Source organism: Ochotona curzoniae, unplaced genomic scaffold (assembly GCF_017591425.1).
Source record: "Ochotona curzoniae isolate NIBS_2020 unplaced genomic scaffold, NIBS_Ocur_1.0 contig_3498, whole genome shotgun sequence".
Lineage (NCBI taxonomy): Eukaryota > Metazoa > Chordata > Mammalia > Lagomorpha > Ochotonidae > Ochotona > Ochotona curzoniae.
Genome location: NW_024465885.1, coordinates 6,209,161 through 6,226,414, shown reverse-complemented (window position 1 = coordinate 6,226,414; position 17,254 = coordinate 6,209,161). Strand labels below are relative to the sequence as shown.

At 40.7% G+C, this 17,254-nt stretch overlaps 1 protein-coding gene across 1 annotated transcript in view; it reads right to left on the bottom strand.

Moving 5' to 3' along the window:
• MYH15 (myosin heavy chain 15) overlaps positions 1–17,254 on the bottom strand; it is a 174,895-nt gene that overhangs the window by 133,182 nt on the left and 24,459 nt on the right. The window contains exons 4-10 of the mRNA XM_040980919.1: positions 14,206–14,349; positions 12,700–12,856; positions 12,068–12,095; positions 10,061–10,154; positions 5,299–5,391; positions 2,782–2,845; positions 2,600–2,695 (exon numbers count right to left, since the gene is read on the bottom strand). Of these exons, the coding sequence (XP_040836853.1) occupies positions 2,600–2,695; positions 2,782–2,845; positions 5,299–5,391; positions 10,061–10,154; positions 12,068–12,095; positions 12,700–12,856; positions 14,206–14,349 (676 nt within the window). The remainder of the gene's footprint in view (positions 1–2,599; positions 2,696–2,781; positions 2,846–5,298; positions 5,392–10,060; positions 10,155–12,067; positions 12,096–12,699; positions 12,857–14,205; positions 14,350–17,254) is intronic.

Genomic DNA, 17,254 nt, shown 5'->3' with positions numbered 1-17,254 from the left:
CAAAACAAAAAAAAAGCTTGTTGGGAAAACAGAAATTTGGTCTAGGTTCATGGCTGAGGGTCCAAGGAGAACAAAAAAAAAAGTTTTATAAAATATTCTGTAAAACAGAGATTAATAAAAAGGCTAAGTTGTAGAACACACCTTCTAATCTATAGCAACAGAAACGCGTTAGTGTTTGTCTAGGGTCAGGGATCGAAGGAGTTCAGCAAACGAGAAGGAGCAGGATGGCAGGATTATAGGAGATCACGAGGAAAACCTGAACGGATGCTTGCATTATCTTGATTGTGAGAACAGTTTCATGCATGTACTCATACATCAATATTTACCAGTTCTACACTTCAAACACATGCAGTTAATTTCAGGTCAATAACACTTTAATAAAGTTGTTCTATAAAACTGGAAAAAGTAAAAATAGCACCTGGTATGGTGCAACCAGGTAGAACACTGCTCGCAACACTGGCATCCAATATTAAGAGTGCCAGTTCATGGTGTGACTCCCCTGCTTCTGATCCAGCTTTACGATAACTTGGAGGGCAGAAGGTGATGGCCCTCGTGCTGGAGTCCCTGACACCACTGTAGAAATCCCAGACAAGTGTTGGCTCATGGATTCAGCTTGTCCCAGATTTGGCTATTGCAGCCATTTGGACATTGAACATGTGAGTGGAAGATCTCATTTCTCTCTGTCTCTCCTCTGTCACTCTATCTTGAAAATCAATAAATAATTCCTTAAAAAATAAACTGGGCTACAAACATTATATACATATATATGTATGTATTTATCTATAAATAGCAATGTAATATGTGAAAAATAATAACTAAAATTATTGTCTATATTTTTCATTTCATGAAGTATATAAGACATGATATTTTGATGTATTATTTGTGTATCCAAATCTTTACCTCACAAACTATCATGAAAATATTATAAATATGCATCTACTAGCAGTTTTCAAGTATACAGTACATTGCTATTAAAAGTTAAAATATTATATGAGAGATTTTCCTGAATTTATTCAACTATTTTATATTCCAATATTCTCTATTATCATCAATGCCTGACTATAATTCACAATTTTCTCTAAGAATACTTGGCCACTCCTGGTTTTCCTTTTTACACAGATCATTACTCTCTTATGCTTTAGGAAATGTAAGTCATCATCTTTACAAGATGCATCTCCCTATTGCAATCTTCATGATGCTCTGAAACTCTTCGACAAACATGAATGGAAACATTTCCAGTTCATTTTTTTAAAGATTCCCCCAAAAATATTTGCTAAAAGCAAGTGAACTACATGTTACTTCTAGACCACCAGATGTCAGCCTTTTCACAATAATTAATCTCAGCAGGGCCTAGGAATCAACAAAGTAAATGAATTCAGTACAAACACGAATCTTCCATAGCAGACCAAAAGCTTTAGACTGTTTTATTAGCGGACAGAGAGCCTTCTACTGTGGTTTCTAGTACCCACATTAAACCCTTTGGGTCAGATGCCCTGCAGAGACTAAACTTTTTTTTTTGGGGGGGGGGCAAATAGGTATGACTGGGTAAGAGATAACAAAAATATTTTTGATGTTCTGACCATTAAATGGATGAAAGATTAGAAGAACAGAGCTGCCCTTTGCGTATCACCAGTTATACTTGTGACGGAGAGAACCGTCCAGTTTGCAGAGCTTTATCCACCTGCTGAAGGCATTTTTGAAATGTAGAACTAGTGGCCAAAACCCTGTCTGACATAATACTGCTAAGTATGATGAACTGGCAGTGGCTTGGGCATGGATTTGCTAGTCTCGATCTGCAGTCTCATATCACACTCACCCCAGTGGGAGCACTGTTGTCCTCAATGTGCATTTTCAAATACAAGACCTTTAGAATTCCATTCACAGCCAACACCTGCAGGCTGCCATCAATAAATCATGACCTCATATTGCCCCATTTCACCTTTACAGTGCATAGACACACATACGCATATGCACATCCTCCCAGCGTTCTGGCTTCAGAAACCAACGGAACAAATAAATGAATAAATGAAAGGATGCTTGAGTAAATAAGTAAGTAAACAAAGAAATAAAATCGCTATTCCTCCAGGCAAGTGTTCTCTTCCCCTCAGCTGGGTAATCTGTTCCCTCATCTTGCATTTTCCTTTTCTGCCACATATATATTGCTTCCCTCCATTCTTCACTCAGGTCCTTCACATCCTAACCCAAACTTCTCCTTTATAAAACTCCCATTGGCCATCATATGCTATGGCTAATGCGTTCCTTTGACAGCCTGTTTTCCATGCTTAATTTGTGGGTCTAATCAGTCAAAACTTTTAGTTATATAATACCTACACACACACACACACACACACACACACCACAAAGAATACTCATTTAATTTTGTTTGGCTTCCCAGCCATTTCCAAACATTTTTCTTCCTTTCATTATGAAATTCTTTTCATTGCAACAACAGCATTGTCACCCTACACACAAAAAGGCTTTTGGACAAATACACAGACTTAAAGAAGCTATCAGAATTAGCAAAATAGGTTTTTTTGGCCCTGGAAGACTGACTTCTATCTTTCTGCAATGATCCTCAGCTTGAAAATCCCACACTTACCATGGAGTTCTTTTTTTCCAGACAGAATTTGATAGAATATGTGGTAGTTCCTTTCCCCAGCCTGCTGGAAAATCACTCGAGATTTTTCAAGTAAATCTGCATGATAAGAAACAGATAAAAATTCATACTTAAAAACTCTTTTCCAAGCTTAGCAGAAAACAATCGGTGCAATAAATACTTACAGATATCAACGTCTGCAGAGGAAAGCATACCATTGGCACTGAAGTGTATTCTGATGAATTTTCCCTGGGTAAATACAAAACACAGTCACCTATCCAACTTTGTACCTTGCAGAGCCTTTATTATAAAAATGTACAAGCCATCAAAGTAACTACCTTACAAAACATTTTTTAAAATGCCACCTAGTTTGAAATGAAGTAGCACCAGTTAGAGAAGCAGAGCAGTTGTTAAGACTAGTCCTGGTAGTTGGCACAACACAAAAAAGAGAAACCCTTCCTTTTCAAAGAAAATCCATGAGATGGATCCAGTGGGGCAGGATGGAATTCCAAAGTGCCAGTGCCTATATCAGAATGTCAGATACAGTTAAATAGCCCTACTAATGATAGCAAGAGCTTCTGGGATAATGATTGAAGCAGAAAAGATTCAACCTGGTAGAGACTGGCTATCAGAGAGGGAAGTTATCCTGGAAAGGAAAGCAGGATAGCTAACTATAAGGGGATTCACTCAGTTAAAATTAGGATACTATTAATTACATTCACAAGCATATAAATGTATGCATACATACATATATGCTACACACACACATACAAATGTACAGGAACATAAACCCATATGCTTAAACACACATATGTGTGTACATACCTGGTATTAATTGAAATCACTTATAGTAGATTATTTCTATCCTTGACTATTTTTTCCTTCATTCATTCTTTCCATCTTTCCATTTGCTCATCTTTATGTTTATTTTGCCTCTCAACTTTTGTGTTTCTTTTTTCAGTTTCCATTCCTTCCTTAACATGCTTGTGGGGTTTTTTTTATTTCATTTATTTTTGTTTCATTTTGTTTTGTCCTTTTTAAATTGTTTTCTTTTGCCTTACTTCTGCTTTCTTTCTTTGTCAAGGTGTTACTTTTCAACGTTTGTGTTTCTCGTCCCAGCAGATCATCCCTAAGTATCTTAACAAACACCTTTTCTAGCATTTGTGTTCGTGACCCCTGTGAACACCGTCTATGATTAGGAGACACCGCAAGCAGATGAAAATGCAGCCAAAGAAGCTCACAAGGCTTGAATGGGAACTGAGCCAAATCAGCCTGGAGCCATTACAGCATTTAAGTAGCCCAGAGTCTCAAACATCAAGCCTCCTGCAAATTTCCTTTCAAGACACATACAGGGCCCTTGCCACTCATTCTTGGAATAAAATGATCTTCGAAACTAGATTTCTAAACAAAAATTCTTATCCAGTAACAACACTTCTAGGTACCAAAAACTACCTTAAAATATTTTCTCACATAACAACAACAACAATAACAAATATGTGTGTGTATATATATATAGAGAGAGAGGGGGGTGGGTGGCGGGGTGGCATGTAGGAGTAGAGACTATATGAACAAGAGGAGAAGCAATAATAAGTAAGTTTGTAAGTGCTAACTAAACTGGAATTTATAAGAATACAGGAAATTATAAAGGAGAAAGTATTTGAAACTGCTAAAATAGAGCAAAATATGAGTCTTATAATTTGTTGAGGGATATTTCCTGCTATGTGTGGAAAGATATTTGAAAATGTTAAGAAAAAATTTTTTTCTGCAATTAATCAAATAGGAACTTAATCTAACAGATGCCTATTTACATGCAAGTCTTTTGTAATTAAAAATTACTTTATTTCAGCCCGTCATGATGGCTCAGTGCCTAAATCTGCACCTTGCAAGCACCAGGATACTGTATAGACACTGGTTCGTGTCCCAACTACTCCACTTTCCATCCAGCTCCCTGCTTGAAGGATTAGAAAGCAGTGGAAAATGGCCCCAAGCCTTGGGTCCCTGTACCCACTTGGAAGACCAGGAAGAAGTTCCTGGCCCCTGGCTTCAGATCATCTCAGCATCAGCTGTTGCAGCCATGTGGGGAGTGAATCAGCAGACAGAAGATCTTTCTGACTGTACTCTCTGTAAGTCTTATCTGCCTTTCCAAAAACAAAACAAATAAATCTTTTAAAAATTATTTTATAGGAAGAGGGAGAGGATAAAAGGAGAGTAAAAGGGAAGGAGACAGGGTAGGTTGGTGAGGGAGAGAAAGAGAGAGAAAAATATCTGTGTTCACTGCTTTAACTACCCAAAAGCTGTAACAGCTGGAGCTGTGCCAGGAGCATAGAGTCAGATCTAGGATTTTTCCCATGCGGGTGGCAGGAACCCAATCACTTGAGCCATTATCCTTTGCCTCCTATGGTATACATTAGCAAAAAATTACAATCACAAGCCAGAGCCAGAACTCAAGCACAAGCACTCAAACATGAAATGTGCCGTACTTAGTGGCGCTTACCTGCTGTGTCTAACACCTGCCTCCACAGTTTTAATTATCTTTGTGATGACGCTGGCAAAAACTTTTGAGAAATCTTAACAATATTAAAGACCAATCAAAGACTTGCTTTGATATTTCATGATTTTTTTATTATTCCTAACCTTACAATGAGTTTTATCATTGTTAAAAAATTAGAGATTACAATATTATACAAAGTCGTATTACTCACAAAACGAGAGGAGTTGTCATTTCTCAGAGTTTTGGCATTTCCAAATGCTTCTAATATAGGATTTGCTTGCATGAGCTGATTCTCCAAAGTCCCCTGTAATGCATGCAAGAAAATATAGCTAATGAGGTTTTAAGCAGAAATCTGTATCAAGGCAAGTGCTCCAAGCCCAGGTCAAACTCCATCCTTGCTCTGATTATCAGTAGCAAGAAGCTGCTTCAACTTTGATTACAAAATATTATTTTGGAAATGGGGACATGAAGACAGATGGTTGTGAGATTAATATAATAGATGATATTCCTATAAACATACATGGTAGCTCATTTGTTCCCAAGCTCTCTTTTGGTTGGCATTGGCTTCCGTGGAAGAGAAAATGGTTATTTACCCAATATCCCCCTCTGCCACTCTGAAGTATCACATCCTGTCTCGAGACAAATTCTATTCCATATATTTCCCTAATTTTCCCTTCATATCTTATCCTCACACCTGGAAATTCGTGCTAGAAAAATGCTGCAGACTCTTGATATTACTTAATTACGTTTTCCTTTGCAATATTGCTAAGTAATCTAGTGGTTCAAAATACACAGTGGCTAATCATGGGGTTGGACTTGAATTTGAATTTTGTGCACTTAAGCTGATTAACTAAGAGTTTTATCTACATATAATAGTTTTGAGAAACCACCTAGAGCTAGCATAGCAATTTGGCTTTACTGTTTTCCTCAAAGATCTAATTTGGAAGACAGAGGAAGATGGTGCATCTCGCCACAAAAGTAACAATTGGCAACAGCAGTTCATGAACCCATTCACCGTCATATGAGCTAAGGAAGCCAGGTAGAGACCATAGCACATAGTTTTGTGTATTTGTAAGAAAAGTTGAAGTAAAGAAGAAAGGAAGAAAAGGGTTACAGCAACATCTCTCTCCCAGCCCCCAGTTACACAGCATTGAGTGGGATGGGATGCCTCTCACTTGGAAAATAGAAAGAGAAGTTCAGATGTTAGCCTGAAGCCCAGTGTCAGACTTGCATGTGAAGAAACAGGTAGCCTGATAGGGCCCCTTGGACTCTAGCCTCATGCCAGTACTTGCAGGATGTCTTTGGATCCTTCTTAGCCAGACAGAAAAGGAACCACTTCTACCATCCCTCCTTCAACTTCTAGCTCAACAGAGAAAAATTACAATCACTGGTGAGTAAGGTAGGAAGGAACAGAAAGGTTTACTTTGAAGCTCAGAACCAGATCTGCAAAGTGAGTTACAGGGAGCCTGTGCTGTGGCTCGATAGGCTAATCCTCCACCTGCAATTGCCAGCATCCCATATGGGTACCAGTTTGTATCTCGGCTGATCCATTTCCCATCCAATGCCCTGCTCGTGGCCTAGGAAAGCAGTGGAAGATGGTCCGTGTCCTTGCCCTCACCCTCCACTATTGGAGACCCAGATGAACCTTCTGGCTCCTGGCTCCTTGCTTAGTATCAGCTCAGTTCTGGCCGTTATGGCCATTTGGGGAGTCAACCAACAGGTGGAAGATCTCTTTTTGTCTCACCTTATCTCTATAAATCTGCTTTTCAAATAAAAATAAATAATTGTTTTTAAAGTGAGACCAGGATCAGCTAAAGTTCAAAGGCCTCTAATCTGATGCAGGCTAGTACCTGGATATGTAACTTCTAAATCTGCCCTGATACCATCACCCAGACTCACATGATCCAGGTATACAAAGACAACACAGGGCACAATGACCACAGACTCTAAAGTAGGTTGATTTAGTTTCAGCCTGAGCAGCCAAGAGACAATCTCTCCCATTTCCCCCAGCCTCCAGTGCAGAGTCGGGGGAAAGCTCCAGTTGCTTGGCAGCAGGGAGGGACAGAGAGGAACAGTTTTCTTTGAAGCTCAGAGATGAACCTGCTGTGGATAAAGCTACAATCAAATAAGTGGCAATGGCCCCCCATACCCAGGCCTGTGTTTACCAACTCAAATCCTAGATCTGTCCCCCAAATCAAACCTTGGCAGGGCAGAATCATTTCAAACCTATTCTAGAAGCACTGCATCATGGAGAGCTACTGTATCTTCTGAGCTGATGGCAGGGGCTGATTAGAGAATGGTGCAACCCAGTTTGGCATTAAGCTGAATGGTCACCAACTGGATTCTATTGCCTCTCTCCTGACCTTTGGCATAAAATGAGGAGGGAGAGCTCAATCACAGAATAGGGCAGAAAAAATGAGCTCAGGGTTTTGGATTGAAATTAAGTGCCCAGTCTGACTGCAATGGTAGCAGAAAAAGGAGAGGCCCCTATAAGTATGTCAATACCCACACACACTCCACAATTACAGAGCCTCCTGCTTGACAGTCTAGGAAACTGTTTCAGCCTGCACACCCCTAAGCTCTTTGTGAGTGTATATCTGGACACAGTACAGGTCAGTTTTGTAATATTCTGGTATGATTCTATCTATATGACAAGTTCTGTGTAGCCAAGCATCAGCCTTTGTCACCTCCCTGCCCCAAGAATGGACAAATAGCAAACAGCTGGACTCTAAAGTGCTTGGGAACAGGGCACCAAAGTGAGCAGAGGAATTCATCTTTGACCTGGTAAAAATAATCACTGGGCAAATTCTAAGTCATTCTTCCCAGGGTAGCACTTACAGGCAGAATTTCTGGATTCTGTACCTGCTGTGCTCCCAGTTAAGGATATATGGTTCTTGTCAATCAAACTTATATCCCAGCCAGCATCACTTGTGATCGCTTGCAGTGACCTCATATCATAACCCAACCTGAATAGCAGGCAAACCATAGCAAAGTGGGCCCTGACCCTACCCCACACATGTCATGAAACCCTGTGGACTCCAGATGGGATCTATTATTGTGACATAGGTGGCCATGGTAATCATTACATTCCTCCATTATTCTTTCAGGTATCATAACATGAAGAGGTTGTCATCTTGGGGAAAGTAAAAGTAGATGGGTACTAAAACATTATATAGAATCTCTGGACTGACACAAAATTTCCACATGTACTCACCAAACTTTGGACCAGCTCTAGCACAATCATGGTCATGCTCCTGACAATGCGGTTAGCTAAGCAACACTCTGGGACTCCAGTTCAGTGCCCCACAAAGCCCAGTCACTGTGGGCTGAGGATTAGCTACCCTGGGATGCCAGGAGTGTCTACCAAAATCCATTTAACCCTACAAGATGTTAAAAAAAATACTCCATATCTCCACTGTTGTGAAAAAGATTAAGGGAGCCTATACTACAGTATCCAATTGGAAATAAAGCCAAGGTAGTTTCCAAACCAACACCTGAACACACATCTTCAGAAAGAAAGCTGTTTACCATGAAAGTTACTCATTAAAAGTACTAGAAATCTCTCCCTTCTGTTCACTGCCTTTTCCGTCCCTTCTTTTCCCTTCCCTCCCTTTCCTTACATTGGCCTAGAGCCTGAACCATGGTACCTAGGCCAGAGCCAGGAAACTGGATGGCTGAACAAACCAATTTAGAGGATAGGGGGCCTGATACTGGAGCCAGCAGGAGTCTCTCAAAGGGGCACAAGGCAGGAGACACATGGGCCAAAACAAACCCCTGTTCCAATAGGAAGGGGACCTGGGGCTGAACCTGCACAACATGGGACTAGATGCACTTGGGACATATGCCTGGCTACTCCAGTGGACACAAAACCTCAAATACCTTTTCAAAAGACAAAAAGATAAATATGACCTTTGTTTTCTCCACTTTGAGGTTGCAGCAGTTCAAGGTGGTTGTATTTACTGATCTCTTGTTCCTCTATAGATGCTGATATTGGATCTTGGTATGTCACATAATGCAAATCTTGAAAAACTGGACTATGGCTTCAGGAAATTTGGCCTGCCCTTCAGGCTAACTTCTGACTCCAGGGTCCTGGACAGGCTGCATCCCTGGCATGTCACCACACAAGTTTGGGAGTGGCTGGCCAGTGGCCTGATGTTGGAGTTCTGGGCATACCTGACGCAGGGCATGCCAAAGCACCAGGCTGGGAGCAGGCAGGCTTGGGATCCCATGGGTCCTAGGCAGAGGGCACCATGGTGCACCACTGAATTTGACCACAGGTTTGAAACCAGAGCCCCAGGGGGTATGGGAGTCCTCACTGGTGGCCTTTGATAGGCCAGGTGCTGATTGATGGGTGTTAGGCAGGCTGCATCTGTTTGGGACGTTGCACAAATTCAGGGAAGCGGGGTAGTGACCTGATGGGTTCTAAATGTTTAAAACCACATCAGGCAAGGGGCCTGAGACTGTGGTCCCCCACCACTGATGGTTTTCCACATTGCCAAGAAACCTGGCCTTTCATACTGCCATGGTTCCAGACACAACAGGATCCTCAAACTCCGAGACCAGAGACCAGCATGTGTGCCCTGACATCAACACATACAGTGCCTGTGGTTGCCGCCTCTTATGCCAACTTCTGTGCAGTAGAGATGCACACAAACAATGAGTCAGCATGCTCTTGGGAACCACGTGAGGACTTTGGATGCTGCTTCAAAAGACATAAAGAAGCGAATGACTTCTCAGCAGTGATGAAGAACGGGACATAACTGTTAGCAGTGCCAGGCCAGCAAATGTTCACTGAAGTACAAGTGACTTGATCATTTCAAGGTTGCAGGGAAATTTAAAAAATGGTTTTTCTATAATTTACTAATTGTTCTGTGGCCCTTTACTAATTGTTCCCCATGAGTTATGAGAGCAGAATGCTCATGATGCAGATTATATGCCACCTCACCTCTTCTGCAAGTTATAAGAACACTTACCACCATTTTCCTTGATTCGCTCATTGCTGCTATGGTAGCAAAATACCGGATAATATGTTTGGTGTTCACAGTCTTTCCAGAACCAGATTCTCCTCTGTGATTGGAAATTCAGAGTTAAATGATTATCATTTCAATAAACATTAAGAAATTTTGACCATCTGAAATAAAGCAATAGGGAAATAAAAGAGTGGAGTGTAGGATGGAACTTGAAGCTGCATTTAACTAGTTAGGAGAAGGAAAAGGACCACTTTGGGTGGTGAAACAGTAATAGCAAAAATATGGAGTTTAGAAAGATCAATTAACTTATACAATAAAGAAACCTAGTCTTTTTAATAATATTTTTCCATTTATATAAAACAAAAGATTTTACGTTTTAATAGTACAGATTTAGAAGCATAGGAGTTCTCTCCCTCTTTTCTGCCCTCCCTCTCTATCTTCCCACCTCAGTATTTTTCTCCCAAATTATTACAATAGCATATTCATTTACTTCACTGTAAATGAATCTAAACTTTCCGATATAAAAATGTGCCATGACACTAAGCAAGTAGAGGAAAAAGAAAAATAACAGGAAGCAAAAGTAACCTAAAATAAAAATCCTACTCAAGAGTTACAAATGTATACAGAGGTATACAGCAGTTAATCCCTAGAATGCTAATCTCACTTACAGAGGTTGCATGTATGTGCTCTGTGTATTATGATCCTATTAACAAAACTCAGATCAGACCTCTGCTTGAGACTGGTCCTTAAGAGATTTTCACATATCAAGATTTCCGCATGGTCAAGCAAGCACTGGTCACAGGAACAGGACCACTAAGCATTTTAGCAGGCAGTAGGTCTGCAAGCTTTCTCTTTGCCTTTGATAACCATCTAACATTAGGAATGTGGGAAGAGCACAGTGGTGAGCTGATCGCTCCTTCACCCAAAGCATCATAGAATAAAGACCTGCTTTTAGTCTTGTGTACACCCCAGAAAGCAGCCTCTCCTCTCAACAAAGGGCTAAATGTGAGTGTTTAGCTCTAATCTTCTGGTGCCTTATGATCACTATTTGTGTAAGCAGTTATTCGAATATCCCATCCTGGACTCGGTGCCGTTTCCTCTTTCTCACATCTCACGATATTCATGCCAGTCCAGCCTTCCACCAATTGGGCATTTCACCTGAGAATCCCACCCCCAATCTCCCATCCCCATCCCCAACTCCACCCACTTACCAATCATTCTTAGGCAATCTCTCTCTCTCCTTCCCTTTTTCCTGCTGATCTCTCGTCACCTCCATCCCGCCCCTGCCCTGCTGGAATAAACCACCTAAGATACTTCATTGCATCTGGTGTTTTTTGGCTCATGGTAAAAAACCAGGTTGCGGCAATTAGCTGCATGCAATAATATTGTAAGAACCAGAACTTTAACTTTTTCAAATAAGTAACAATTTGGATTTAGAACCCAATTAACACATGCAGTGAATATTTCCATGGCCTGGCATATTCTTTTTACCAAAATTAACATACAGTAGATTATCAATAAGGTCCTTTCCTTGCTCCTTTCTTCCCTTTCAATAGCTTTACTTATTGGTCTAAGCCTTATTCTCTTTTAGTTTCCACTACTTATTGAACTCTGACTTTCCGCAATGTGGTTGCCCACAATAGCCTATCATCTGTTCTAGACTCAAGCTTATTGGACTTTTGGCCTCTCTGCTTAATTAGAGTCTTCAGAAGTCTGAAAATGGTCGTTCACAACAGGGAAGCTCCTCCCATTAACAAGGTGATTCAGCCCAGTTCTTCTACTAGGGCTGCCAAGGTATGTCTTAAAATGTAGGAGGCAGACTCATTGACATTGAATTTTGAGATGTTGAAAGAATTACAACACTTTCCTCAGTATCATATTCTTGCCTAGAATATATTTTACATCTAAATATCAAACAATTCAAAGATGGTGAATTTAACTTTTATTCCCAGTGTGAGCTTCCATTAAAATTCTCTGCAGGCCAAAAAGAAAAGAGAGGCAAAAACTTACGTGAAGAGTATGGACTGATTCTCTCCCTCTAAAAAAGAAAAAAAATTTTTTTCAGAATATTTTTGTGCTGGAGGATTATGTGTTGGTATGAATTTATTCAGTTTCCCTGGCTGAAGTTGGAACTCCAACACAAGAAAAGGATTTGTTTTTAAAGTCAGCAAAGAATATCATTTAAGGGATGCCACATAAGATAGATTTATTTTCTTACTCCTAGGTATATCTGTCATAGAAATATTCTTGCTCAAAATATAAATGATAAACTACCGAAAGTTACTATTATAAAAACCTTAAGTCTTGTAAGAACTATTGTTAAACAACAGCTACAGAATAACTTCTTCGTGTCAAACAGTGTAGCAGATATTCCATGTGATAAAAACTTACACACATGGGAGAGTTACTCTGGACCAATCACTTTAAGTGGGTTATCTCTATTTGTCTGCCATGTTCATAATCCTTAAAACCATGGGAAGAAGGAGCTATTTTGCCCACATTTTATCTAGAAAGAAATTGAGGCTTCAGGTGATTAGGTAATTGTAAGTGGCCTACGCTGTTCATAATGCTTAAGTGCCTCTTAGCCACATGAAGAAAAACAGATCATCTGCTTTTTTCCCTTTTGTAGGGCAGCCACTTACTGTGCAGCATATCCTGGAAGGCATTATCAGCGACAGCAAAGATGTGAGGGGGAGCCTGTGATCGCCTCTTTCCTTTGTAGGCAACCACGACTTCTTTCTGATATAATGGGAGGTGCTTGTAAGGATTCACAGCCACACAGAAGAGACCCGAATATGTCTGAGGCAATAATAAAAGAATATCAGAACACAGATTGCTAATAGTCCCTATTTGTCAGCTGTTCCACTATCAAAATACATTTGATGGAATATTTACTGAGAAAAGAACTTCAGTATCCTTGCAAAGCAGGGATTTGCAACATGAAAGCAGAGAATAAGGTTAGAATAAAATGGAACCTGGGATTGCTTCTCCCACGGAGGTCTGTTAGCTATCAACATGCAGTCACCTGGAGCTTTAGGAGACTGCGTGGAAGCTAACCGCAGGCTGGCAGAGATTTCAACAACAAGCAAAGAGGCATTTGAGGCCAGAGGGGAATCTGCACCAGGAATATTAGGCACCTTAGAGGAGAATAAGTTGATCAAGAGGGGTTCTTAATAATCGAAGTGGTTTAATTGTGACCTCCAAAAATTATGATTATGTTCCAGATCTGTGAATAGGCTCTTATTTAGACAAAGGGTCTCATAAATATGATTAAGGGAATTGAGTGGAGTGGCCTGTAGTGAGCCTCAAATCCTTCTAAAAAATACAGAGAGAAGTTAAAGATGGAGGCAGATATTGGAATGAGACAGTCACAAGACATGCTAACAGCCACCACAAACTGAAAGAGAGAAAGACAGAGTCTCTTTTAGAAACTCTGTTGGTAGTGAGACTTCGAGAATTTCATTTTGTTTTGGAATTCTAGCCTCCAGCACTCTAAGAAAATAATTTTCTGGTGTTTTAATGTTCCCAGGGAAAGAAATGCAGTGATAAGATGGATCATAAAGCCAGTGTCCCAATTGGTTGCATATCATAGTTTCTCTGTGAATGGGTCCCAAATACCACCACATTCACATAGAGCCAACACTGCTTCTGCTGCACAGGTTTTGGGATATCAAAGAATCTAAGCAATCAGCCATCCACATGATGATTAAAAAGAAAAAAACAGTTATCGTATCTATTAAATACAACCTTATGGATAGATATTGAACTATGTACATTACCTATGTTCATTTATTTAACTTCCTTAGTTACCATTGAGATAGCTCAGCAGTATCTTCTCTTTATAGACAATGTTACTTTAAGAGCTTAGGAAACTTAACAATTAATAAGTGAAGAACTGGCATTAATGTATCAAGGGTCCAGGCATCATGCTTTTAATTTATCATGGCTACTTGTGGTAAGGAGCAGGGACACTGACAAAATAAACTTGGAGAAATACTAAGGTCCCTCTCTATTGAGCATTCGTAAGGATACACCCCATGTGAGGATGCTTGAATTCAACGTAAGCTGTCACCCAGGAGAGGCTTTGGAACCCCAGTGTGAGTGCCAGCATGATGTGTCAGCAGTAAAGCAGGCATAGGAGCGCTCACGTAGATCATCCAGTGGTCATAGCGCCTCTTCAGTGTGTGCAGCACAGAGGCTTCGTGGAGGTGGGCCAGCATGGCCACATCTTCAATCAGGTCAAACTCCGGAGGATTCATCTGCTGGATTTTATCCTCTGTGACACACAGAATCTGAAGAGAGGAGAGAAATGCAAGACCTTTCCCTAAATTCCATGTAGATGACAGGGACTTAAGCTCTTGGACCATCTTCTACTGTTTTTAACAGACCACTAACTGAGAACTGAATCACAAGTGGAGCAGCTGGTCAGTGTTGATGGCTTCTGGCCATTCTGCATTATTAAATTTCCATTATCTGGGAAATGAAGAGAGGGAGAAGAAGGAGGAGGAAGAGAGGGAGGGCAGGGAGGGGGAGGCAAGGAGTGAAGGAGGAGAAAGGCAAGAAAAGGAGGGGGAGGAGCAGCAGAGACACAGATCGGAGCTCATATGGGATGCCAGCATTGCAGAAGGAGGGTTTACTTGCTCTGCCTTAACACTGAGGATACAATGCCGTATGCATCTCTAATTCCAGACAAAGATGGACTCCAATGAAACTGTAAACTATAGCATGAAAATAAGCTGCTGGACTCTCTGCCATTGTCCATGCCTGCAATGATGGACACATGACTATGTATGAAGAACTATACTATAGTCATGATATGAGGAACTTGGTTGGAGTGGGGGGGCATTCAGGAGGGGATAAAGGAAATCCCAGGGCCTATGGAACTGTATCATAAAATGATAATAATAAATTTGAAAGGAAAAAAGACAAAATAGAAATTTTTAAAAAGAGAGTCTACTAAAAAAGATGTGGTGGTGACAAACCAATTCAGATTTTGTTTGAGAGCACCTTCAAGCTTATAAATCTGTATTCAGGAACCTGAGACACCCTTTGTGTTATTTGTTTTTCTCTTGCAGTCTTGAGAATCCTTTCTGTACACATAATCTTAGCCCGATCATACTGTGTCTAGGGTATGGATATGATACTTATATCTGACTGATGCTTTCTGACCTTCCAATATCTGAAAATGTGGTTTTCCTCTATCTTTTTCTGTTATCATGTCTGAATATGTTATCTACCCCTTTAACATTTCTCAAGGCCCTATTGAGCCCTAATAACTCAGACATTTTATATTTAATGTTATCCTAATATTCTCATAAGCTTTCTTCATTACTCTACATTCATTTTTCTTTAAGTGTATATTATAAAATCATATTTTCCAGCTTACGAATTATTTCTTATGCTTGATATGTTCTGCTATGGATATCTTGTTGTACATTTAAATTTCACATAGTATAGTTTACAGCTCAAGAATTTGATTCATGGGCCTGGCAGCGTGGCCTAGCAGCTGAAGTCCTCGCCTTGCACACACTGGGATCCCATATGGGCACCAGTTCTAATCCTGGCAGCTCCACTTCCCATCCAGCTCCCTGCTTGTGGCCTGAGAAAGCAGCCCAGGACGGCCCAAAGCCTTGAGACCCTGCACCCATGTGGCAGACCCGGGAGAAGTTCCTGGTTCCCGGCTTCAGATCAGCATAGCATCGAGCCGTTGAGCTCACTTAGGGAGTGAATCATCGGACGGAAGATTTTCCTCTCTGTCTCCTCCTCTCTGTATATCTGACTTTCCAATAAATAAATAAATCTTTTAAAAAAAGAATTTGATTCATTATAAAAAAATTACTTTGGGTCCTGGTGTAATTGTTCAGTAGCTAAATCCTACACCTGCAGTCACCAACATTCCATAGCATCAGTTTGTGTCCCAGCTGCTCCACTTCCCATCTAGCTCCCTGTTTGTGACCTGGGAAAGCCTGGGGACCCTGCAACCTGGGTGGGAGACCTGGAGAAGCTCTTAGCTCCAGGCTTCGAATCAGCTCAACTCCGGCCATGTGGCTACGTGGGGAGTGAGCCAGCGGATGGATGATCTTTCTCTTTGTCTCTCCTCTCTGTAAATCTGACTTTACAATAAAAATAAAGTAATCCTTTTAAAAATGCTTCTTTGTCTGCTACTTTGTTAGGGTATTATATCTCTTGAAGTGTGATGAGCTTTCTTAAAATGGACATTTTGATTTCTACGCCCTAGCTTTGTAAGTATCAGTTTCTATCTGATGGATTTATAGTGTTTCTATTTAATTAGGTATGAGTCGTGACAGTTGTTGAAGCCTATGGCATATCACATCTTCTTGGCATGGAAGTGTAGGACAGTTTTTATAAACTGGTTTTGTCTCTACTTCTAAGCAGTCTGGTTATCTTCTGTAATTCTGGATACTTCTGCTACTTCAGCACTAAATAGCACCCTAAATCATATTACTGTGTTTTCACTATTTCAGCACTGGAGGGCGCCCTAACTCAAGTTTTTTTTCCTACATGCGCAGCTATTGTGTTGTTCAGAATGAACTGTGCAGTGTTTGAAAATGAGTATTCCATCCCCGCTAGCCATTTCCTGGACATAAGTTCAATCCCAGATACACTAGCACTTGGCCAGGTACTAAAAGATTGTGCCTGGTTCAAGTCCTCATTGTAGGGAGATCAATCCATGATGTTTAGGCAACAACTTCTCTTTTTCACTCCCAAATGAGCAATTTCTGTTTCTCTGTTGTGTTACCTTGGTTGGGAATAATGCAGTAGGTAGGAAGTCCAGCTAACTAGGACCACGAGGCTCCACTGGGCACCAGGGCATGTCCATGAACTCGAGGCACTGGCTTAGGAACAAGAACTATCAAAATCTGTACAGTATTAGATTTCATCAACCTACCAGTAAGTTCCAAGACATAGTCTTTTATTCAGTTTTGCACTTTCTTTCCCTAGTAGCTGAAATCTTGCTCTTTGCTAATTGTCCAAGGATTCCCAGGTTGAAATTAAGCTATGTGGCAACTGAATCTAGTAGTACCAGGGCCCTTCCACTTGCTAGGCTTGTGCCAGGCCTGTGCTGGCCAGTGTTAATATAAGACAAAACAAGTCCATCTCACAGGGCCATATCATCTTGTGGAACCCAAAGCAGACATAACAGCTCTCTGTGGATAATGACCTTCGAACTTCATC